Source organism: Salmo salar, chromosome ssa04 (assembly GCF_905237065.1).
Source record: "Salmo salar chromosome ssa04, Ssal_v3.1, whole genome shotgun sequence".
In the NCBI taxonomy this organism is placed as follows: Eukaryota; Metazoa; Chordata; class Actinopteri; order Salmoniformes; family Salmonidae; genus Salmo; species Salmo salar.
In genome coordinates this window covers 30,252,205-30,277,200 of record NC_059445.1, presented here as the reverse complement: position 1 = coordinate 30,277,200, position 24,996 = coordinate 30,252,205, and the positions used below count along the sequence as shown (strand labels likewise).

General features: G+C 44.2%; 1 protein-coding gene across 2 annotated transcripts in view; it reads left to right on the top strand.

Annotated features, from left to right (window-relative positions):
- Positions 1-24,996, top strand: part of LOC106602816 (transcription initiation factor TFIID subunit 6) — a 64,829-nt gene that overhangs the window by 25,724 nt on the left and 14,109 nt on the right. For both annotated transcript variants that reach the window (XM_014195708.2, XM_014195707.2), the window contains exons 5-8: positions 5,485-5,541; positions 7,225-7,341; positions 10,358-10,479; positions 23,761-23,838. In XM_014195708.2, coding sequence (XP_014051183.1) covers positions 5,485-5,541; positions 7,225-7,341; positions 10,358-10,479; positions 23,761-23,838 — 374 coding nt within the window. The remainder of the gene's footprint in view (positions 1-5,484; positions 5,542-7,224; positions 7,342-10,357; positions 10,480-23,760; positions 23,839-24,996) is intronic.

Sequence of the window (24,996 nt, the reverse complement as noted above, 5' to 3'; positions counted from 1 at the left end):
CATCTCGTGGGCCTGGTTGAACGGTATTGTACGGCAGGAACAGCTGAGCAGGCGCAGGAGGAAAGATTCCCATTCCCCAGGCCTGGGCGAACCAGCGGACAGGGTAAGACTGTCCCAACAGGTGGAGGGGGAGGAGAGCAGCGTGGGGCCATGACGAAAGAATCAGAATCGGGCCGAGACACTAAGGGAAAAAACGGAAACCGGGACTGGGGGTCGAGGAGGTCTCCCCCCCGGAACCCTATTATCTGTTACAATTGTAATCGACCGGGACATATTGCAGCCTACTGCCCTATTAAAGAAGAGCCAATGCAATGTAACCTCGGTGAAAAAGAAGATGAGATATGGTATGCATGTCCCGTGGTAACCACTGTACTTGAAAGATCAAGAAACAAACATATGTGCATGGTGAAGGTTGAAGGGAAGGAGGTTGAAGCACTACTGGATTCCGGCAGTATGCTAACCCTGGTCGTTGCAAACCTAGTGCCGACGCATAAACTGGATACAAGTCAGGATATCAGTGTTACGTGCATTCATGGGGATACCCGTCTGTACCCCACAGCATTAGTGAGCATACAAACAGAGGACGGTCTGCTGGATTATGAGGTCGGCGTGGTTCCAAAGATGCCATATGATGTAATATTGGGTAGATACTTTCCTAACTTTTCGAAGTTAGGTCAAAAGAACGGCATATTTGAGAAGCCAACAACCCTGACCAAGCAGGAAGAAGCATGGGGCCTTCAACCAAGGCCAAGAAAAGAGGTCTCCCAGGGGCCAACCTCACAGGTACTAGTAGGGGAGGATGAGGATGAAGTGGCAAACCTCGTTGATAATGAACAGCCCAGTACTAGTGGGGCTGGGGTCGATCTGAATCCAGAGGACGACTATCTAGAACCAGCAGACCTGGCAGGGTCCATGACTAATTTCGGGATGGCCCAACACCAGGATCCAACCCTGCAGCAAGCCAGAGCAGACGTGCAGGTCGTAGATGGTACTCCCATAAATTATAGGATGATGCCTAATAGTTTTCCCCACTTCATCATGAAAAATGGTTTGGTGTACAGAGTCTCAAAAATAGGGGTGGATGTGGTGGAACAGTTGTTGGTCCCCACCCGGTACAGGAAGACAGTACTGGATCTAGCTCATGGGCACATTTTGGGTGGACACCTTGGTATCGATAATACCCGAGACCGGATTGTAAGGAGGTTTTACTGGCCAGGAATTCAGGCTGAAGTGGCTCGGCATTGTGGAGAGTGCCCGGAGTGCCAGGTAACAGCTCCCCGACCAGCGTTTAGAAGCCCGTTAGTGCCACTCCCCATAATCGAAACGCCATTTGAGAGGATAGCGATGGACATAGTGGGCCCACTACCCAAATCTGCCAGAGGGCACCAATACATTCTGGTCATTCTAGATTATGCCACTCGCTACCCAGAAGCCATTCCTCTTCGGACAATGGCTTCCAAAAATATCGCCAAGGAACTAGTGCTATTGTTCACCAGGGTTGGGGTCCCAAAGGAGATCCTTACAGACCAGGGGACCCCCTTTATCTTTATGTCCCGCCTAATGGCGGACCTTTGTAAATTGTGGCAGGTGAAACAGTTGAGGACATCGGTTTACCATCCACAGACGGACGGGCTGGTTGAGAGATTCAACCGGACCCTGAAGTCAATGCTCAGGAAGGTAATCGACAAGGATTGGAAAAACTGGGATTGCATGTTGCCATATCTGATGTTTGCCATTAGAGAGGTTCCTCAAGCCTCGCTGGGGTTTTCTCCCTCCGAGCTGGTATATGGGAGGCACCCCCGGGGAATCTTAGACATCGCCCGGGAAACCTGGGAACACCAATCCACCCCGTATACTAGTGTCATAGAGCACGTCACGGCAATGCAAAACAGGATAGCCACAGTCATGCCCATCGTCAGAGAGCACATGAGACAAGCACAAGAGCACCAGCGGCACACTTATAACCGGCAGGCTACCCTGAGGGAATTTCAACCGGGAGATAAGGTGTTAGTGCTGATCCCCACGGTAGAGTGCAAACTACTAGCCACATGGAAAGGACCATATGAAGTACTGGAGAGAATAGGAGAAGTTAATTATCGGATCCGACAGCTAGGTCGACGGCCCCAGGAACAGATCTATCACATAAACCTGTTAAAAGCATGGAGAGAGAGAGAAACACTAATGGTCACGTACCCCACACACACTCAGGAGACAGCTGAAGTATATATTTCACCTACTTTGTCCCCAGCACAAGTACAGGAAGTAAAGACCCTGATCCAGAAAAACAGAGATGTGTTTTCAGAAGTACCCGGCCGAACTGAGGTTATAGCTCATGATATCGTTTCCCTACCAGGGAGAAAAGTGAGCATGAGGCCATATCGGGTACCCGAGGCTCGACAGGCAGCGATTAGAGCAGAGACGGAGAAAATGTTGACAGCTGGAGTGATCGAAGAGTCACATAGTGAGTGGTCTAGCCCAATTGTGATGGTCTCCAAGCCCGATGGGTCTTTGCGGTTCTGTAACGACTTTCGGAAGGTAAATGAAATCTCCAAGTTTGATGCCTACCCCATGCCCAGAGTAGACGAACTACTGGAGAAAATTGGTAAAGCTCGGTACATTACGACCCTGGACCTGACAAAAGGGTACTGGCAAATTCCTCTGACCCCCAGGGCCAAAGAAAAGACAGCCTTTGCAACCCCTGACGGTTTGTTTCAATACACCGTCATGCCATTCGGCCTACACGGGGCCCCAGCCCAAGTTATGCCACAGTGGCCGCCCCATTCACCGACATGACTAGAGCCAGAGGGCCAAACATGGTCAAGTGGGATGAAAGGGCCACCAAAGCATTTAGGACATTACAGGAGGCCCTCTGCTGTAATCCAGTGCTGGTGGTACCAGACTTTGAGAGAGAGTTTGTGGTTCAGACGGATGCTTCAGAGGTTGGCTTGGGAGCAGTGCTGTCCCAAGAGGTAGAAGGGGTGGAACACCCCATCCTGTTTTTAAGCAGGAAGCTGGAACCACGGGAAACCAACTACTCAGTTGTTGAGAAAGAGGCGCTGGCAGTAAAGTGGGCTCTGGAAAGCCTGAAATACTACCTGCTGGGGCGCCACTTCACCCTCATCAGTGACCATGCACCACTCACCTGGATGCATAGGGCTAAAGAGAAGAACGCTCGGGTGATGCGGTGGTCTTTGAGTCTCCAACCGTTTCACTTTGACTTGAAACACAGAGCAGGAAAGGAAATGGGAAATGTGGATGGGTTATCCCGCATGCACGCATATTTTGCTGCGGTAGCCCGACCTAGGGGGTCGGATCTAGGGGGGAGATGTGTGGCAAAGAAGGGGGTCGAGTGATAAATGGCAGATATGTGAGGGCAGAACTAATAAACGGGCTCTGCCCGATCACTAAAATGGCCACCCCGATCAGAACTACAGATCACAAAATGGCCGACTGCCATAACTACAATTCCCAGAAGCAAGGGGAACCCTCAGAAGGTGGAGCCGACCCACAGATAAAAGGTCAAGAAAAGCCAGGAAGAGAGAGAGAGGGCGGGAAGGATCTATGAACCATAGAGAAAGAGACAATCTACATTGGCTGGATTTACCGTGTACGAGCTGGACTGTTTTGGACTTACCTGTTGGCGTTTAGACCTGGACCTACCGAGAACCCGATTTGTGTACCGAACCCTGCTATCCTTGACCTTACCTGCGGCCTGGGTGGACCAGGAAAGCGAAACAAACACACAGGTACTGTCATGTTCGAAATAACTTTCATTCTGGGCTGACTTTGGTGACAGTTTCCCACTTAACCTCTATGGGCTAGGTGGGACGCTTGCGTCTCACCTACGTAACAGCCACTTGCAGCCTGTGGCGCGATTTTCAAAACCTTAAAAATCCTATTACTTCAATTTCTCAAACATATGACTATTTTACAGCTATTTAAAGACAAGACTCTCGTTAATCTAACCACACTGTCCGATTTCAAAAAGGCTTTACAACGAAAGCAAAACATTAGATTATGTCAGCAGAGTACCAAGCCAGAAATAATCAGACACCCATTTTTCAAGCCAGCATATAATGTCACCAAAACCCAGAAGACAGCTAAATGCAGCACTCACCTTTGATGATCTTCATCAGATGACAACCCTAGGACATTATGTTATACAATACATGCATGTTTTGTTCAATCAAGTTCATATTTATATCAAAAACCAGCTTTTTACATTAGCATGTGACGTTCAGAACTAGCATACTTCCGGGGAATTCGCTAACATTTTACTAAATTACTCACGATAAACGTTCACAAAAAGCATAACAATTATTTTAAGAATTATAGATACAGACCTCCTCTATGCACTCGATATGTCCGATTTTAAAATAGCTTTTTGGTGAAAGCACATTTTGCAATATTCTAAGTACATAGCCCAGGCATCACGGGCTCGCTATTTAGACACCCGGCAAGTTTAGCACTCACCATAATCATATTTACTATTATAAAAGTTTGATTACCTTTTGTTGTCTTCGTCAGAATGCACACCCAGGACTGCTACTTCAATAACAAATGTTGGTTTGGTCCAAAATAATCCATCGTTATATCCGAATAGCGGCGTTTTGTTCGTGCGTTCCAGACACTATCCGAAATGGTAAAGAAGTGTCGCGCGCATGGCGCAATTCGTGACAATAAAATTCTAAATATTCCATTACCGTACTTCGAAGCATGTCAACCGCTGTTTAAAATCAATTTTTACGCCATTTTTCTCGTAGAAAAGCGATAATATTCCGACAGGGAATCTCCTTTTCGGCAAACAGAGGAAAAAAATCACAAAGGCGGGGGCGGTCGGGTCACGCGCATAAGCCCAGAGTCCCTTGATCGGCCACTTGAGAAAGGCGATAATGTGTTTCAGCCTGGGGCTGGAATGACGACATTCTGTTTTTTCCCGGGATCTGAGCGCCTATGGACGACGTGGGAAGTGTCACGTTAGAGCAGAGATCCTTAGTAAAAGATAGAGATGGAAAAGAAGTTCAAGAAATGGTCAGACAGGCCACTTCCTGTAAAGGAATCTCTCAGGTTTTGACCTGCCATTTGAGTTCTGTTATACTCACAGACACCATTCAAACAGTTTTAGAAACTTTAGGGTGTTTTCTATCCATATGTAATAAGTATATGCATATTCTAGTTACTGGGTAGGATAGGTAACCAGATTAAATCGGGTATGTTTTTTATCCAGCCGTGTCAATACTGCCCCCTAGCCCTAACAGGTTAATTTGTGACAAACGCTCCTAACTTTGAAGATGTTTGCCACTATATATATATATATATATATATATTAAACTATTTCAAAGGTAAAGGTATACCTTTATTGATGTTGATTGCATTGAGTAAGTAGATTCACATGTACTGTGTTATCTACACGTCCTATGACAGTTTTTGATTTGGTTGATTATACAAGCTCTTGTAACTTCTCTCTTGTTTTCTGTTCCTCAGCTCACTGGTTAAGTATTGAAGGTGTCCAGCCTGCTATACCAGAGAACCCACCCCCAGGTGAGACGTCTGTTTGTCTGTCTGTGTTTGTCTATGTCCGTCTTTCTCTATCGTCTACTTGAGAAAAGCAGCATAATTCTTAAAACAACCACATTTGCAGTATGTGTATATTTACACTATGTAGACAGTGCCTTCGGAAAGTATTCAGACCCCTTGACTTTTTCCACATTTTGTTAAGTCACAGCCTTATTCTAAAATGGATTAAATAATAAATAAATAAATAAAAATCCTCGGCGATCTACACACAATACTCCATAATGAAAAGTGAAAACAGTTTTTTTTTTACATTTTTGCAAATGTATTACCAATAAAAAACAGTAATACCTTATACATAAGTATTCAGACCCATTTGAAATTGAGCTCAGGTGCATCCTGTTTTCATTGATCATCCTTGAGATGTTTCTACAACTTGATTGGAGTCCACCTGTTGTACATTCAATTGATTGGACATGATTTGGAAAGGAACACACCTGTCTATATAAGGTCCCACAGTTGACAGTGCATATCAGAGCAAAAACCAGTCCATGAAGTCAAAGGAATTATCTGTAGAGCTCCGAGACAGGATTGTGTCGAAGCACAGACCTGGGGAAGGGTACCAAAAAATTTCTTCAGCATTGAAGGTCCCCAAGAACACAGTGGCCTCCATCATTCTTAAATGGAAAAAGTTTGGAACCACCAAGACTCTTCCTAGAGCTGGCTGCCCAGCCACACTGAGCAATCGGGGGAGAAGGGCCTTGGTCAAGGGGGTGCCCAAGAACCCAATGGTCACTCTGACAGAGCTCTAGAGTTCCTCTGTGGAGATGGGAGAACCTTCCAGAAGAACAACCATCTCTGCAACACTCCACCAATCAGGTCTTTATGGTAGTTTGGCAAGATGGAAGCCACTCCTCAGTAAAAGGCACATGACAGCCCTTGGAGTTTGCCAAAAGGCACCTAAAGGACACAGACCATGCGAAACAAGATTCTCTGGTCTGATGAAACCAAGATTTAACTTTTTAGCCTGAATGCCAAGTGTCACGTCTGGAGGAAACCTTGCACCATCCCTACAGGGAAGCATGATGGTGGCAGCATCATGCTGTGGGGATGTTTTTCAGCAGCAGGGACAGGGAGATTAGTCAGGATCGAGGGAAAGATGAACGGAGCAAAGTACAGAGAGATCCTTGATGAAAACCTGCTCCAGAGCGCTCAGGACCTCAGACTGGGGCAAAGGTTCACCTTCCAACAGGACAACGACCCTAAGCACACAGCCAAGACAACGCAGGAATGACTGAATGATCTTGAGTGGCCCAGCCAGAGCCTGGACTTGAACTCGATTGAACATCTCTGGAGAGACCTGAAAATAGCTGTGCAGCGATGCTCCCCATCCAACCTGACAGAGCTTGAGAGGATCTGCAGAGAATAATGGGAAAAAATCCCCAAATACTGGTGTGCCAAACTTGTAGCGTCATACCCAAGAAGACTTGAGGCTGTAATCGCTGCCAAAGGTGCTTGAACCCAAGACTGAGTAAAGAGTCTGAATACTTTGTCATTATGGGGTATTGTGTTTAGATTGATGAGGGAAAAAAAACGATTTAATCCATTTTAGAATAAGGCTGTAACCTAACAAATTATGGAAAAAGTGAAGGGGTCTGAATACTTTCCGAATCCACTGTATACCACCACCCTTCCTTCTCTTTCCCTCAGCCCCCAAAGAGCAGCAGAAGACTGAATCTACAGAGCCTCTCAAAGCGGTCAAGCCTGGTCAGGAGGAGGAGGGCTCCATCCAGAAGGGCCAGGGAGCTACATCTGCAGAGGCTAAAGGTCAGTGTATTCTCTGTTTGTAATGTCTACTGTCTCTCTATCTGTCTGTCTGTACTGTCTGTGTGTTGGTACTGTATGCCATCTTAAAATTGTATGTGCACAAGTAGAGTTGGATTATTTGCTCTAAAATATTAAATAGAGATTTATTTTATGTGTGGGACAAAACAAACCACATCCATGACATTCAAGATATTCTTCAGTATTAAACGCATTCTTCAAGTGGCAATCAGCATTTTAAACAATAAGTGTTCTCCCCGTTATGGTTAGGTGATGTCAACCTTTGTCCTATCGTGATTATGTACTCATAAAGCATTGTGATATATGCAATGGTATCGCCCCCTATTGGCCAACCTCAAACATAAAAATAATAACAAAAAAACACAGTTGGGCTGAAACGACCATTAGGCTATAGTACGAAATTGTATGCTACATCTGGATGAATCATGATGAAAGATAATGTTGTTGAAAGCTTGCCAGAGGTTAAGTGCAGACAAATCTCTTCTAATATTCCTTTCTGGTGGGGCTTCATTATAGAAGTGTGTGTGTGTGTGTGTGGGGCGCACATGATGGAGCAAAGTAACAGTCAACTGATGAGGAACGGGCTGTCTTACCGTAAGTGAATTCATTTATAAATCATGGACTGGATAGAAGCAAAGTCTACCGTCTTCAGAACTGGATAATAATTGCTTTGACTCATCCTACACTCTTAATAGGCTGTTTGTTCTATCTCTCATAAAGCTGTGATTGAGAATAGCCTATAGACTTCGACTTTCATTCTCGTTCTTTTTGAAAGCGGCAACATTAGGGCAACAGTATTAGAATATTTGGGAAATAGGCTACTATTCACAACTTGAATTTGTCTTAAAGCTTGTATGATAGACCTAGTAGGAGGATAGGTTATTGGCCATTTGGCTTTCAACCTCAAATGGAGCGATTTGCCTCACACGGATCATTTATTTTTTTATAAGCTTAAACTAGATTTTTCTGTAGGCCATTGATATTGTTTCTTCTCTCTCATTATTAGTCCCCAGGCTACCTTACGTTTTTAGGCTATTCAAACAACTTTTTGAGATGGACTCCAGCCACCCTAGTCATAGACTGTTCTCTCTGCTACCACACGGCAAGCGGTACCGGAGCGCCAAGTCTAGGTCCAAAAGACTTCTTAACAGCTTCTACCCCCAAAGCCATAAGACTCCTGAGCAGCTAATCAAATGGCCACCCAGACTATTTGCATTGCCCCCCCCACCCCTCCCACTTTTTATGCTGCTGCTACTCTCTGTTTATTATCTATGCATAGTCACTAACTCTACCTACATGTACATATTACCTCGACTACATGTACATATTACCTGGACTAACCGGTACCCCCGCACATTGACTCTGTACCGGTACTGTATATAGCCTCGCTATTGTTATTTTATTGCTGTTCTTAAATGATTTGTTCCTGTTATTTTTTACTTAACCAACAATGCACTTAAGAAAAATGAAGTGCTTGTAAGGAAGCATTTCACTGTAAGGTCTGTTGTATTTGGCGCATGTGACAAACAAAATTTGATATGGATGCATGACCATCCATGATATCAACATTTTAACCATGTTTTGAGGCCATTATAGTTTTATTTTTTTTACATTTACTTTGGTGTAAAACAAGCTTATATGTTGGGTTGTTACAGGCTTTGGTTTTTACATTTGTTTTGAGATTGGACTTTAGCACGTATAGCTTGTTAGCACATAGGGCGTACCGATAGTCAGTATGTGTTACATCTGTGCTGGTTGCGATCTCGTTAGTGGGAAGGTGTTTCACCTGTGCTGGCCCAGGTGCTATTTAAGAGTGGCTGGCCAAGTGCACCAGTGGTTTTAATAGATGCAGAGGTTTAACACCTTTTTAGTTGACGCTCCCTATTTTAATTTCTAGACCAACAATCCTTTAACTGATTTCCCTGATTTCATTTTGCTCCACCTTTTTGGTTTGCTTCCTGGTGTAGGTTTTCTTTTGTTTGCCTCTTCTTGGGTAAATTTAGTGTGCGCTCATTGTTGGTGTCTTTTAAGTTGCTGTTGCTAGTCAACTTTCAGTGGACACTATTGTGAATTTTTCAGTACATATGTGGCAATTATTTATTTCAGAAGGAGCTAGCAAAACTTGTGCACTCTATATGTGCTCTGAGTCATTAGACACCATTAGACATGCACCTATCTGGGGGTTGGACATGACTGGTTATTCCTGTAACTGTGTTATGGCCTACTATGTATTGTTGCTGTGATTACATATCTTGGGTCTTTTCCAGAACAAGGGTGTCCCTTTCAGAGGAGTTAGCAGGATGACATGTATGGTTATTCCTGTAGAGTGCCAAGGTCTGTTACTATGGTCCTACATGCATGAACCTGGCTTAAGGTGAGTGCAGGTCTATTTGTGTCTATTTCTGAGGCTCTACGGGTTCCATGCCCTAATATGAAGGCAATATGATAATGGTGGCTAAATGCCAGAGGGGATGAACCATTAAGAGGAGTTACTACGAGTGACATAAGGAGAACAAATGTATAAGTAGTCTGTGCCAAGACTGGAAGGCAGTTGTATTCATGAACCGGCTTGGCTTTTGTTATGTTGTAATAAAAGTCTATTTGAACTCACAGGCTCCGGTATTTGTGAAATATGATTGACCGACTATTTCCATGACAACACCGCCATGAGTGTCTTTCAGAACCCCTCCTAATACCCCACCTGTTTTGGATGTTGGTCAGTGACTCTTTGTTAGTTCCCCTTTGTTTGAGCGACTTGGGTTTCTTGCTGGGGAACGTAACAGGGTTCTGATGGGGTACAACAGTTGAACTAAGCTCATGAGGCATTTCTAAGTTATATTCTTCAAGAATCAATGTGTACATATCATTAATTTACAAGTCCAACAATTGATGTAGCAGCTGCAGATAGCCCCATTAAGGAAAAGCAATTCCTATTTAATAAACATTTGTTTGCATCTCTCTCTCTTTCCCTGTGTGTTTTTCTACCCCCCTTTTCCAGGTAAGAAGGATGGTCTGATGAGGATGAAGGCTCGCAGTACTCACGAGCTCTCAGTGGAACAGCAGCTCTACTACAAGGAGATCACGGAGGCCTGCGTCGGATCCTGTGAGGCCAAGAGAGCTGTGAGTCAACTGTTTATCAAGTGTGCATTTGTGTGTATGTGTGCGTGCATGTAAGAAAGAGTTGTGTGTATGTGTCTCCTCAAATTATTGGCACACTTGATAAAGATGAGCAAATGACTGTGAAATAAACAATACAAATAGAATAGCTACACAACATGGCTTAATTAGTGGATTCGGCTATTTCAGCCACACTTGTTGCTGACAGGTGTATAAAATTGAGTACACAGCCATCGCAATCTCCATAGGGAAACATTGGCAGTAGAATGGCCCAAATTGAAGAGCTTAGTCACTTTCAACGTGCCACATTCATAGGACGCCACCTTTCCAACAAGTCAATTAGTCAAATTTCTGCCCTGCTAGACCTTCCCCGGTCAACTGTAAGTGCTATTATTGCGAAGTGGAAAGGTATAGGAGCAACAACGACTTAGCCACGAATTGGTAGGCCACACAATCTCACAGAACTGGACTGCCAAGTGCTGAAGCGAGTAGCGCGTAAAAATTCTGTCTTCGGTTGCAACACTCACTACAGAGTTCCAAACTACCTCTGGAAGCAACTTCAGCACAAGAACTGTTCGTCAGGAGCTTCATGAAATGGGTTTCCATGGCCGAGCAGCCGCACACAAGCCTAAGATCACCACGCGCAATGCCGAGCGTCGGCTGACGCCATTGGACTCAGGAGCAGTGGAAACACTTTCTCTGGAATGATGAATCACGCTTTACCATCTGGCAGTCCGATGGATGAATCTGGGATTGGCGGATGCCAGGTGAATGCTACCTGCCCGAATGCATAGTGCCAACTGTAAAGTTTGGTGGAGGAGGAATAATGGTCTGGGGCTGTTTTTCATGGTTCGGGCTATGCCCCTTAGTTCCAGTGAAGGGAAATGTTAATGCTACAGCATACAATAACATTCTAGATGATTCTGTGCTTCCAACTTTGTGGCAACAGTTTGGGGAAGGCCCTTTCCTATTTCAGCATGACAATGCCCCCATGCACGAAGCGAGGTCCATACAGAAATGATTTGTCGAAATTGGTGTGAAAGAACTTGACTGGCCCTGACCTCAACTCCATCGAACACCTTTGGAATGAATTGGAACGTGGACTGCGAATCAGGCCTAATCGCCCAACATCCGTGCCCAACCTCAGTTATGCTCTTGTGGCTGAAAGGAAGCAAGTCCCCGCAGTATCAGAATGGGTAATTAACAAACTGGTCTTAAATACATCTAAAACCAAAAGCAATGTATTTGGTTCAAAGTGCCTCCACTCTTCTGAGAAGGCTTTCCACTAGATGTTCCAACATCTAGTGGAAAGCCTTCCCAGAAGAGTGGAGGCTGTTATAGCAGCAAAGGGGGGACCAACCCCATTTTAATGCCCATGCATTTGGAATGAGATGTTTGATGAGCACCCATGTTGGACTGTGTCAACATACTTTTGGGCATGCAGTGTACCTCTCCCCATCTTCACAACTTCGCAATACAGTCTGCTATCATTCTCAATAGTCCAATAGCCCATCTAGGTTTTCTATACCTGGTGGCTTATCATTATTGATGGATAACAACCGTTTTTCCACTTCTTCCACACAAACTAGACCAAATTCAAAACGGCAATCCTTCTCTTTCGTCAGTAGATCTTCAATCCACAAATATGATGGTTCACTGTTCAAATCAAGTTAAAATCAAATGTTATTTGTCACATACACATGGTTAGCAGATGTTAATGCGAGTGTAGCAAAATGCTTGTGCTTCTAGTTCCGACCATGCAGTAATATCTAACAAGGAATCTAACAATTTCACGACACCTGCCTTATACACACAAGTGTAAAGGTTTGAATAAAAATATGTACATATAAATATATGGATGAGCGATGGCCGAACGGCATAGGCAAGATGCAGTAGATGGTATAGAGTACAGTATATACATATGAGATGAGTAATGTAGGGTATGAAAACATTATATAAAGTGGCATTGTTTAAAGTGACTAGTGATACATTTATTACATCCAATTTTTCATTATTAAAGTGGCTAGAGATGAGTCAGTATGTTGACAGCAGCCACTCAATGTTAGTGATGCTGTTTAACAGTCTGATGGCCTTGAGATAGAAGCTGTTTTTCAGTTTCTCCGTCCCAGCTTTGATGCACCTGTACTGACCTCGCCTTCTGGATGATAGCGGGGTGAAGAGGCTGTGGCTCAGGTGGTTGTTGTCCTTGATGATCTTTTTGGCCTTCCTGTGACATCGGGTGGTGTAGGTGTCCTGGAGGGCAGGTAGTTTGCCCCCGGTGATGCGTTGTGCAGACCTCACTACCCTCTGGAGAGCCTTGCGGTTGTGGGTGGAGCAGTTGCCGTACCAGGCGGTGATACAGCCTGACAGGATGCTCTCGATTGTGCATCTGTAAAAGTTTGAGTGTTTTTGGTGACAAGCCGAATTTCTTCTGCCTCCTGAGGTTGAAGAGGCGCTGCTGCGCCTTCTTCACCACTCTGTCTGTGTGGGTGGACCATTTCAGTTTGTCCGTGATGTGTACGCCGAGGAACTTAAAACTTTCCACCTTCTCCACTACAGTCCTGTTGATGTGGAAAGGGGGCTGCTCCCTCTGCTGTTTCCTGATGTCCACAATCATCTCCTTTGTTTTGTTGACATTGAGTGTGAGGTTATTTTCCTGACACCACACTCCGAGGGTCCTCACCTCCTCCCTGTAGGCCATGTCGCCGCTGTTGGTAATCAAGCCTACCACTGTTGTGTCGTCTGCAAACTTGATGATTGAGTTGGAGGCCTGCATGGCCACTCAGTCATGGGTGAACAGGGAGTACAGGAGAGGGCTGAGAACGCCCCAGTGGGGCCCCAGTGTTGAGGATCAGCGGGGTGGAAATGTTTCCTACCCTCACCACCTGGGGGCGGCCTGTCAGGAAGTCCAGGACCCAGTTGCACAGGGCGGGGTCGAGACCCAGGGTCTCGAGCTTTATGATGAGTTTGGAGGGTACTATGGTGTTAAATGCTGAGCTGTAGTCGATGAACAGCATTCTTACATAGGTATTCCTCTTGTCCAGATGGGTTAGGGCAGTGTGATTGCGATTGCGTCGTCTGTGGACCTATTGGGGCGGTAACAATGGGAACAGGAACAATGGTGGCCCTCTTGAAGCATGTGGGAACAACTTGCAATCAAGACCAGCCAGCTGGTCTGAACATGCTCTGAGGACGCGGCTAGGGATGCCGTCTGGGCTGGCAGCCTTGCGAGGGTTAACACGTTTAAATGTTTTACTCACGTTGGCTGCAGTGAAGGAGAGCCCACAGGTTTTGGTAGCGGGCCGTATCGGTGGCACTGTATTGTCCTCAAAGCGAGCAAAGAAGTTGTTTAGTTTGTCTGGGAGCAAGACATCGTGGTCCACGACGGGGCTGGTTTTCTTTTTGTAGTCCGTGATTTACTGTAGACCCTGCCACATACCTCTCGCATCGGAGCCATTAAATTGCAACTCTACTTTGTCTCTATAATGATGCTTAGCTTGTTTGATTGCCTTGCGGAGGGAATAGCTACACTGTTTGTATTCGGTCATGTTTCCGGTCACCTTGCCCTGATTAAAAGCAGTGGTTCGCGCTTTCAGTTTTGCACGAATGCTGCCATCAATCTACGGTTTCTGGTTGGGAAGGTTTTAATAGTCGCTGTGGGTACAACATCACCGATGCACTTGCTAATAAACTCGCTTACCGAATCAGTGTATTCGTCAATGTTATTGTCCGACGCTATGCGGAACATATCCCAGTCCACGTGATCGAAGCAATCTTGAAGCGTGGAATCCGATTGGTCGGACCAGCGTTGAACAGACTTGAGCACGGGCGTTTCCCGTTTTAGTTTCTGTCTATAGGCTGGGAGCAACAAAATGGAGACGTGGTAAGATTTTCCGAAAGGAGGGCGGGGGAGGGCTTTGTATGCGTCGCGGAAGTTAGAATAACAATGATCCAGGTTTTTGCCAGCCCGGGTCGCGCATTCGATATGCTGATAAAATTTAGGGAGCCTTGTTTTCAGATTAGCCTTATTAAAATCCCCAGCTACAATAAATGCAGCCTCAATATATGTGGTTTCCAGTTTACATACAGTCCAATGAAGTTCTCTCAGGGCCGTCGATGTGTCTGCTTGGGGGGGGATATACACGACTGTGATTATCATCGAAGAGAATTCTCTTGGTAGATAATGCGGTCGGCATTTGATTGTAAGGAATTCTAGGTCAGGTGAACAAAAGACTTGAGTTCCTGTATGTATTTATGATCACACTACATCTCGTTAATCATAAGGCATACACCCCTGCCCTTCTTCTTACCAGAGAGATGTTTGTTTCTGTCGGCGTGATGCGTTCTGTCGGCGTGATGCGTGAAGAAACCAGGTGGCTGTACCGACTCTAATAATGCATCCTGAGTGAGCCATGTTTCCGTTACAATGTTGTCATTTCACTTGTCAGTTTGTCCACTTTACTGGTGAAATAGGCATTGAAATGATTGGCTAAATCCAAAGGTTTTGTTATAAATGACCCTTTAACTTCAATGAACAATGGAGATTAATTTGGTTTTCTGCCCATAATATCATTTAAGGTTCTCCAAAGTATTTTCCCATTGTTTTAATAATTTGTCTTGTTTTGGTCATATAATTAAGTTTAGTCTCAATTTCAACATTTACAGGATGTCAACCAATCAGCTGAGCAGCCTGACTTGTTTGCCATATTTTTTTGCATAAATTCTATGGTTCATAACAATGTTCAATTCATCATCGAACCAGGTGGCTTTAACAGGTGTGTGTTTGTTAACAATTGGCAAGAATAATAAAAAATATATATATTTAGTGCTGCATCTGGATTCTCCTCCTTATACACATCATACCAACATACAGTGCATTCGGAAAGTATTCAGACTCCTTCACTTTTTCCACATTTTGTTACGTTACAGCCTTTTTCTAAAATTGATTCAATTAAAACATGTCATAAATCTACAGACAATACTCCATAATGACAGTGAAAACAGGTTTTTAGAAATCTTTGCAAATTTTAGAAAAAATTTAAAACAGAAATGCCTTATTTACATAAGTATTCAGACCCTTTGCTATGAGCCCTGAAATTGAGCTCCGGTGCATCCTGTTTCCATTGATCATCCTTGAGATGTTTCTACAACTTGATTGGAGTCCACCTTGGCTAAATTGAATTGATTGGATACGATTTGGAAATGCGCACACCTATCTATTGTTAGGTTCTAATTCTCACAGTATAAAACTCAACGTACATTATGCGAGCTTAACCAAGTTTATTCTTCCCATAGGATCAATACAGCTGCATTAGACAAAAACATTTTCACACAAGCACTGATATTTAACCGTTCCTCATAGGCTGAGTCTCCTCCTACCCATCTGTACAAACATCGTTCTTTACTGCTAGGCAGGACACTAGTGATACGGGCCATTAACTTTTATTTCTCCTTTAAGGTGACCTGACCTGACATCAACCCACCTCCATCACTAATCCATGGCTCTCTCCCCTTATCAATGCCTGACCTGACCTCAACCCCCCTCCATCATTAATCCATGGCTCTCTCCCCTTATCAATGCCTGCCACATGTAATCGCTTCCCTGCACTCAACACATTCCAAGCTTAGTGGCACACACTATATACCTTCCTCCTATTACCCTTAACTTCTGGTGCAGACCCTCTAAACCTTAGCACTCCATCAGTGACATGAATAAGTATATTTTATATTCTCAGAACCCAACACTACATAAGGTCCCACAGTTGACAGTGCATGTCAGAGCAAAAACCAAGCCATGAGATGGAAGGAATTGTCTGTAGAGCTCAGAGACAGGATTGTGTCTCGGCACAGATCTAGGGAAGGGTCCCAAAATAATTCTGCAGCATTGAAGGTCCCCAAGAGCAAAGTGTCCTCCATGATTCTTAAATGGAAGAAGTTTTGAACCACCAACACTCCTACTAGAGCTGGCCGCAGGCCAAACTGAGTAATCAGGGGAGAAGGGCCTTGGTCAGGGATGTGACCAAGAATCTGATGGTCACTCTGACAGAGCTCTAGAGTTCCTCTGTGGAGATGGGAGAACCTTTCAGAAGGACAACCATCTTTGCAGCACTCCACCAATCAGGCCTTTTATAGTAGAGTAGCCAGACGGAAGCCACTCCTCTGTAAAAGGCACATGACAGCCTGCTTGGAGTTTGCCAAAAGGCACCTAAAGACTCACACATGAGAAAGTAGATTCTCTGGTCTGATGAAAGGAATATTGAACTCTTTGGCCTGTAGGAAATCTGGCACCATCCCTACAGTGGAGAGGTTTTTCAGCGGCAGAGACTGGGAGACTAGTCAGAATCGAGGCAAAGATGAACGGAGCAAAGTACGGAGAGATCCTTGATGAAAACCTGCACCAGAACACTCAGGAACTCTGGGGCGAAGGTTCATCTTCCAACAGGACAATGACCCTAAGCACACAGCCATGACAATGCAGGAGTAAAGGGTGTGCCAAGCTTGTAGCATCATAACCAAAAAGACTCGAGGCTGTAATTGCTGCCAAAGGTGTGTCGTGTCTTTGGCTATGCCGGATTAAGTGATATGACATGCTATCCTATAAAATTCTTTCTCTGTAATTAATATCACCTGATTCGCTAATCATGTAAATGTAATTAACTAGAAAGTCGGGACACTACGGAAGAGTGTTTATAGAGCCGTTATCTTCCGAATAAACTCTTAAAAACTTAGTAATATTTCACATCGATAGCCGTCAATATTAATCCTCATCTTATTTTCAGTCTCATAATGAAAGTTGTAAATTCTTGGTTATCTTCACGAACCCTGGCTCACAAGTTGAATCAGCAATACAAAATTGGGTTCATTTATTTATTTACCAAATAACTAAACTAATCACACAGAATTACATATACACAGAATGCAAATTATGTCATACAGAAACCGCCCTGGTGGACGGAGCCGACATGGCGGCTTGTTACACAAAGAAAGGGGGTTGGGCTTGAATGAAAGAGCGGGAAGACTGAGGAACAAAGAAAGCAGCTATGCCATCGTAAATACAGTATCTTATGCATTCTAAATTACTGCCCATTTGGAAATGAAAAATGCAATAAATATTTACTCTGAGCTGCGCTTCGGTAGGTTGGTCGTAGATGCTGGCCGGGTTGGCCAACAGAGATCTTCCTGTCCTCGGAAGAATGTCAATGGTGATAAAATGGATACGTTGTAGTATCTTCGTCGTGTGTTCGACTGGATCCGTCGTCCGTCCTTTCCTAGCCCCCGTCTACAGCGGCTGCTGCTAACTCAACGGCTAGGGAGTATCACTTCTGTAGTGAATAAGCGTTCAATAGTTCATACCATTCTCAACCAAAGCTAACGCCGAGGTTGGCTTAGTTCTGGACTTGACATGTGTGTCCTTTTAACGCAGAGGCTGCAGACCTCACATCGTGGAACCCTGGTTACATTGTGTCATTGTCTTATATAGTGGCGAGGGGAGAAGGGTGTGTTTCATCGTTTATAACCCCTGTCTCTTCACAGGGGCGGGCCACTGATTACTCAGGGCACTTTCCTTATGAAAACCCAATTCTCTCATTTGGAAGCTAAAATTACATTCAATCTCCTAACAAACAATCTCAATATCAAACATTTAAATTGCACAACAATTCCATGTGAATTTGATAACTAGAATATGTAGACTTTCCCAGGTACAGTTTGTCATCCTGTCATCAGTCATAATGTCTCAGATGACAACCGAACTGACATCCATACTCATTAAGTTCCATCACATATTTCCAACTGGTTGTATTACCAAAATATGGTTCCTTTTCCCCATTTGTTTGATGTTCCCAGACTCTCTATATTTAACAAATGCTATTCAACAGTCCTGGGTAGCTTATATAAAACTGAACTCATAATGATAATAGGTTGTATTTAAAATAAATCGATTTCTGATTATAACGAAGGAATAAGTGGATTTTTGAGAAGGGTGCGCTATTATTTGTGCCACTTCTGCCGGGGCGGTAGGTAGCCTAGTGGTTAAAGCGTTGGGCCAGTAACCGAATCCCCAAGCTGACAAGGTAAGAATCTGTTGTTCTGCCCCTGAACAAGGCAGTTAACCCACTGTTCCCCGTTAGGCCTTGTAAATGAGAATTTGTTCTTAACTGACTTGCCTAGTTAAATAAAGGTTAAATAAAATAGCGGTCTTGTTGGACTGTTGTTGGACCTGTTGGTCTCTTCTGATTGGGGTGTTGTCCTGTTAGCATGGGGGGGTCCACTCTGGAAGGGGCAGGGTGGTATTGGCCGCTCTGGATGGGGCCTGACGTTGCAGAGTGGATCTGGCGCCTCTGGAAGGGAACTGATGGTGTACTGTGGAGCTGGCCTCTGGAAGGTTCCCGATGGTGCAGGGTCGAGCTGGCTTCTCTGGATGGGGCCTGTTGGTGTAGATCTAGCATCTCTAAATGTGGCCCGGTGGTCTAAGGTGGTGCTGGTCTGTCTGGTTGGGGGCTGGTGGTGTAGAGCTAGCATCTCTAAATGTGGCCCGGTGGTCTAAGGTGGTGCTGGTCTGTCTGGGTGGGGGCTGGTGGTGTAGAGCTAGCATCTCTAAATGTGGCCCGGTGGTCTAAGGTGGTGCTGGTCTGTCTGGGTGGGGGCTGGTGGTCGTGATCTTGGAGGATGCAGGGCAGAGTTCCTCTTATTTAGTTTTTCTTTGTCCCTGAGCAGTTTCTTTCAGTTTCCTAGCAAACACCTTGATACCCTGTTTGTTCAAATGTACTAGGTCGTACATCAGCTGGGGGTGAATGTCACGGTGGTTCGCTAGGTAAACATTGTCCAAGAGAGCACAGCGTTGTTGCTCTAAATAATGCTAAGGACACATCTCCACGTGGCAACAGGGTGGACATAGTGATTCTGGTGTTAGGAAACCTTTCTGCAGCTCTTGCTGCAATGCAGAAGCAATATGTCCTCTCATTGCCATCAAATCATTAGTACCTGTGTGAATTATAATGTGTTTGGCTCCATTTAATTTGTTTTATGAAATACTTTTCAAGCCACTAGCTGTTATTGGGCACCATAGCTTTGTAACTGACATGCATGTCAGGGAATAGCAGTTTCTCTCTGAAAAATGTCCTGTTGGTGTCACATAAAAGGAAGGACATAGGGTGCCCAGCCTGTGTGCTGCTGTGTTGTCTGGAGTGATATTCATTGGATGGAGTGGGGTGGTAAACCTGCCTGATAGAGGACACGTATCTGTTCCCCACACACAGTGAGGGAGCTGGTTCGGGAATCAAAGAAATGTTCAAGGAACGCAGTTGGAGAATTACAGAACTTGCTTGCATCTTGGGGTCACCAAGTCTCTCAATCTACAATTTAGACGTTAGCTCCATGCCAATAGGCTTTTTGGAAGGGTTGTCAGGGGGGAAAAAAGCCTTTATTGAGAGCAAACAACAAATTTTAAACGCCTGGAGTTTTCTAAACTGCATTTGGATTGGAACCGGGTGCTATGGTCAGATTAGAGTTGTTTGGCCATTCACAGGGTTTGGCATCGGGAAAAAAGCAGTAAAGAACTTTATATCTACTGTAAAATATGGTGGTGGATCTTTGCTGTTTTGCTTCCTTTGGTCGTGGGACCCTTGTTAAGGTCAATGGGATCATGAGTACCAGGACATTATAGACATAAACTGCTGAAACTTGACCACAAGTGGATCTTCCAGCAAAACAATGACCCTAAGCACACATCAAAATCCAAAGAAATGTTTAATTGGTCACAAAATCAGCATTTTGCAATGGCCATCTGTCATCGGACTTGAAACCCATTGAAAACCTCGGTTTGAATTGAAGAGGGCTGTCCATAAGCGCAGACCATATGATATCAAGGATCTAGATAGATTCTGTATGGAAGAATGGTCTAAAATCCCTTCCAATGTGTTCTCCAATCTCATAAAACATTATAGAAAAAAGTCTCAGTGATGTTATCCTCGTAAAGTTAGGATGCACAATGTATTGAAAACAGAGGTGCAAATACTTTTGACACCTATCTTTTGAAGAAAAAAAATACATGATTACAAAATCTCTTTCTCGGAGCAATTGTATTACTATAAAATAATGTAATTTTCTCCTTTTGTGAAGCATACAATATAGCTCAGTATTTGTGTTAATTTTATACAGTGTTTTTTGCTCGGCTTTATCAAGGGTGCCGATAATTTGAGGTGATGGTATTTACAGTGCCTTCAGAAAGTATCCACACCCTTCAGAAAGTATTCACACCCCTTGACTTATTCCACATTTTGTTGTGTTACAGTGGGATTAAAATTGATTTAATTAAGGCCTCCCTGGAGGAGCAGTGGTCTAAGCCACTGCATCACAGTGCAAGAGGCATCACTACAGACCCGGGTTCGATCTCAGACTGTGTTGCAGTCGGCCGCAACCGGGAGACCCATAAGGTGGCGCACAATTGGCCCAGCGTCGTTAGGGGAGGGTTTGGCCTGCCGGGATGTGCTTGTCACATTGTACTCTAGCGACTCCTTGTGGCAAGCTGGGCGGATGTACGCTGACTTTGGTCGCCAGTTGTACAGTGTTTCCTCCGACACATTGGTGAGGCTGGCTTCCTGGTTAAGCAAGCAGTGTGTCAAGAAGCAGTGCGGCTTGGCAGGGTCGTGTTTCGGATGATGCATGGCTCTCGACCTTCCTCTCCTGAGTCCGTACGGGAGTTGCAGCGATGGGACAAGACTGTAACTACCAATTAGATACCAAGAAATGAAGGGGAAAAATCCAGAGAAAATATGGATTTCATTGTCATTTTTGGTCAACGATCTACACAAATTACTCTGTACTGTCAGTACTCTCTACTGTCAAAGTGGAAGAAAAATTCTCAAATCTATAACAAATGTATAAAGAATGACACTCTTGTTTTAGATAAGTATTCACCCCCCTGGGACAATACATGTCAGAATCACCTTTGGCAGTGAATACAGCTGGGAGTCTTTCTGGGTTAGTCTCTAAGAGCTTTCCACACCTGGATTGGGCAACATTTGCCTGTTTTATTATTAAAAAAATTCTGTACAGGCTTCCTTCTTTTCACTCTGTAATTTAGGTTTGCATTGAGGAGTAACTACATTGTTGCTGTTCCTTCCTCATTTTTCTCACAACGATTAAACTCACCATTGGCCTCAAGGTGAAATCCCTAAGCATTTGCATTTCTCTCCAGCATCTGAGTTACGAAGGACCTGTATCTTTGTAGTGACTGGGTGTATTGATACACCATTCAAAGCCTAATTAATAACTTCACTATATTCAAAGGGATGTTCACCGTCTGCTTAGATTTTTTTCAAACCCTTTGTTATTGATGTATGTATGTTTGTATATACAGGCAACTGCCAAAAATAAAGGAAACACCAGCAAGTGTCTTAATAGGGCATTGGGCCTCCACATGCCAGAAAAGCTTCACTGTGCCTTGGCGTAGATCTATTGAAGTAATGTGACAACATTCCTCCATGAGAAGTTCCATCATTTGGTGTTTTGTTGATGGTGGTGAAAAATGCTGCCTCAGGCCCCATTCCAGAATCTCCCATATGTCATTGAGACACACACACGCACCCTTTATGCTCCTTTGAGACCACTCTTTCAAAGTCACTGAGTTATTTTCTTCTAGCCATGGTAGCCTAAATAATAATAATGGGCATTTGTATGTCCCTAAGCATGATAGGATGTTAATTGCTTAACCACGCCTGTGTGGAATCACCTACTTTTAATATAAACTGAGTGTACAAAACATTAGGGACATTCCATGACAGACTGACCAGGTGAAGGCTATGATACGTTATTGATGTCACCTGTTAAATTCATTTCAATCAGTGTAGATGAGGAGATGGTTAAATAATTATTTTTAAGCCATGAAACAATTGAGAGATGGATTGTATATGTGTGCCATTCAGAGGGTGAATGGGCAAGACAAAAGATTTAAGTGCCTTTGAACGGGGTATGGTAGTAGGTGCCAGGTACACCGGTTTGAGTGTCAAACTGCAATGCTGCTGGGTTTTTCATGGTCAACAGTTTCCTGTGTGTATCAAGAATAGTCCACCACCCAAAGGACATCCAGCCAACTTGACACAACTGTGGGAAGCATTGGAGTCAACATAGGCCAGCATCCCTGTGTAATGCTTTCAACACCTTGTAGTCCATGCCCCGACGAATTGAGGCTGTTCTGAGGGCAAAAGGGGGTGCAACTCAGTATTAGGAAGGTGTTCCTAATGTTTTGTACTCTGTGTCCCTCATTTTCAGTAGTGTTTCGTTTATTTTGGCAGTTACCTGTTATGTACACTTCCGTTCAAATGTTTGGGTCACTTAGAAATGTCCTTGTTTTTGAAATAACATCAAATTGATCAGAAATACAGTGTAGACATTGTTAATGTTGTAAATGACTATTGTAGCTGGAAATGGCAGATTCTTTCATGGAATATCTACATAGCTGTACAGAGGCCCATTATCAGCAACCATCACTCCTGTGTTCCAATGGCACGTTGTGTTAGCTAATCGAAGTTTATCATTTTAAAAGGCTAACCCTTTTGCAATTATGTTACCACAGCTGAAAACAATTTTGCTGATTTAAAGAAGCAATAAAACTGTCCGCTTTTAGACAAGTTGAGTATCTGGAGCATCAGCATTTGTGGGTTCGATTACAGGGTCAAAATGGCCAGAAACCAAGAACTTTCTTCTGAAACTCGTCAGTCTATTCTCGTTCTCAGAAATGAAGGCTATTCCATGCGAGAAATTGCCAAGAAACTGAAAATCTTGTACAACGCTGTGTACTCAGTTGGTAGAGCATGGTGTTTGCAACGCCAGGGTTGTGGGTTCGATTCCCACGGGGGACCAGTACGGAGAAAAAAATGTATGAAATGTATGCATTCACTACTATAAGTCGCTCTGGATAAGAGCATCTGCTAAATGACTAAAATGTAAAATGTAGGTAGAGTTGCAAAGAGAAAGTCTTACCTCAGACTGGCCAATAAAAATTAAATATTAAGATGGGCAAATGAACAGACACTGGACAAAGGAACCCTGCCTAGAAGGCCAGCATCCAGGAGTCGCCTCTTCACTGTTGACGTTCAGACTGGTGTTTTGCGTGTACTATTTAATCAAGCTGCCAGTTGAGGACTTGTGAGGCGTCTGTTTCTCAAACTAGACACTCTAACCCAAACTTTTGAATGGTAGTGTATGTGTGCGTGCGTGTATGGTTTTCTTATTTTCGCATCATGTCATCTCTCTGACCCAGTATGTGTCTCTTCTCTCCTTCAGGAGGCTCTACAGAGTATCGCCACAGACCCCGGGCTCTACCAGATGCTCCCCAGATTCAGCACTTTTATTTCTGAAGGGGTGAGATGTTTTTCCTGTCAATTACTCTCACCCAGGGCTCTAAAGTGTGACCACTTTGGTCGCATATGAAACTAAGTATTTAGCTGTGCAACCAGGAGTTTTATTTTGGGAGCACTTGTGTGACTAGGAGAAAAATCTCCCAGATAAAAATGGTTTTAATGATAAGGCCACTGTCGTGTCTTTGTCATCATTAAAGGTGAAGACTTATTTTATCAAATCAATTCTCTGTAATTATTATTACGTGATTAAACTAATCGTGTAAATGTAATTAACTAGGATGTCGGGGCACCACGGAAAATCTTCAGAATACAAAGTTATCATTTTCCGAATATAACTCTACAGATATTTTAATATCTGATCAATTAGTCTTCTATTAATGAATTATTCTTTACCTTACGTCAGTCTCATTTCAAACGTCGTAGAATTCTTGGTTATCTGCACGAACCAAGCCTTAACTATGAATCCTCCATAACCTGTATAAATAGGCCCATGTGCACCCTGATATTGAGGGTGTGCCATGCGGCCGTGCCTAATGGGGAAAGGGGGTGCGTCATGCGGCCGTGCCTAACGGGGAAAGGGGGGGATGGAGCCGGTCGGGCGCAACCCAGGCGACATGGAGATCGGAGCTCGGGCGAGAGCCAAAGCCACCCTCCCGAACCTCCTGGCCCAGAACCCCGTGCCGAGGGAAGGGAGAAGCGGAGGGTGTGGGCCCCCTACCCTACCCAGTCCTCAGAGAGACATAGATACTCCCGCCGTTTACCCGTGCTTCATTGGGTCTGTTTCGCTTGATGGCCCTCCAATCTGCACTTGTTAGATGGCCCTTCGACCTGCAACCGTTTTCTACAGTTATGTGTTCCCTTTCTTGTAGTGTATCTTATTTCCCGTTTTACAATCGTCCTGGGCTTATAGATCGAGTCAATCCTTCATGAGATGAACCGCAATATGTCAGCTAAAGTGATTTAATTAATGAATGCATTTGAACGTTTTTAATATTGTGATAGTGAAGAGCAAAATTCCTCTCAAGAGAATTAACATTATAGTTACACCAACTGGTAGGCTAATCACACAATTGTACAAAATGGTAAGAGAACTGGTGAAGAAAGTTACCCCTCTACATACACATTTCTTTACCACAATCTCGAAATGGAAATACTGGCA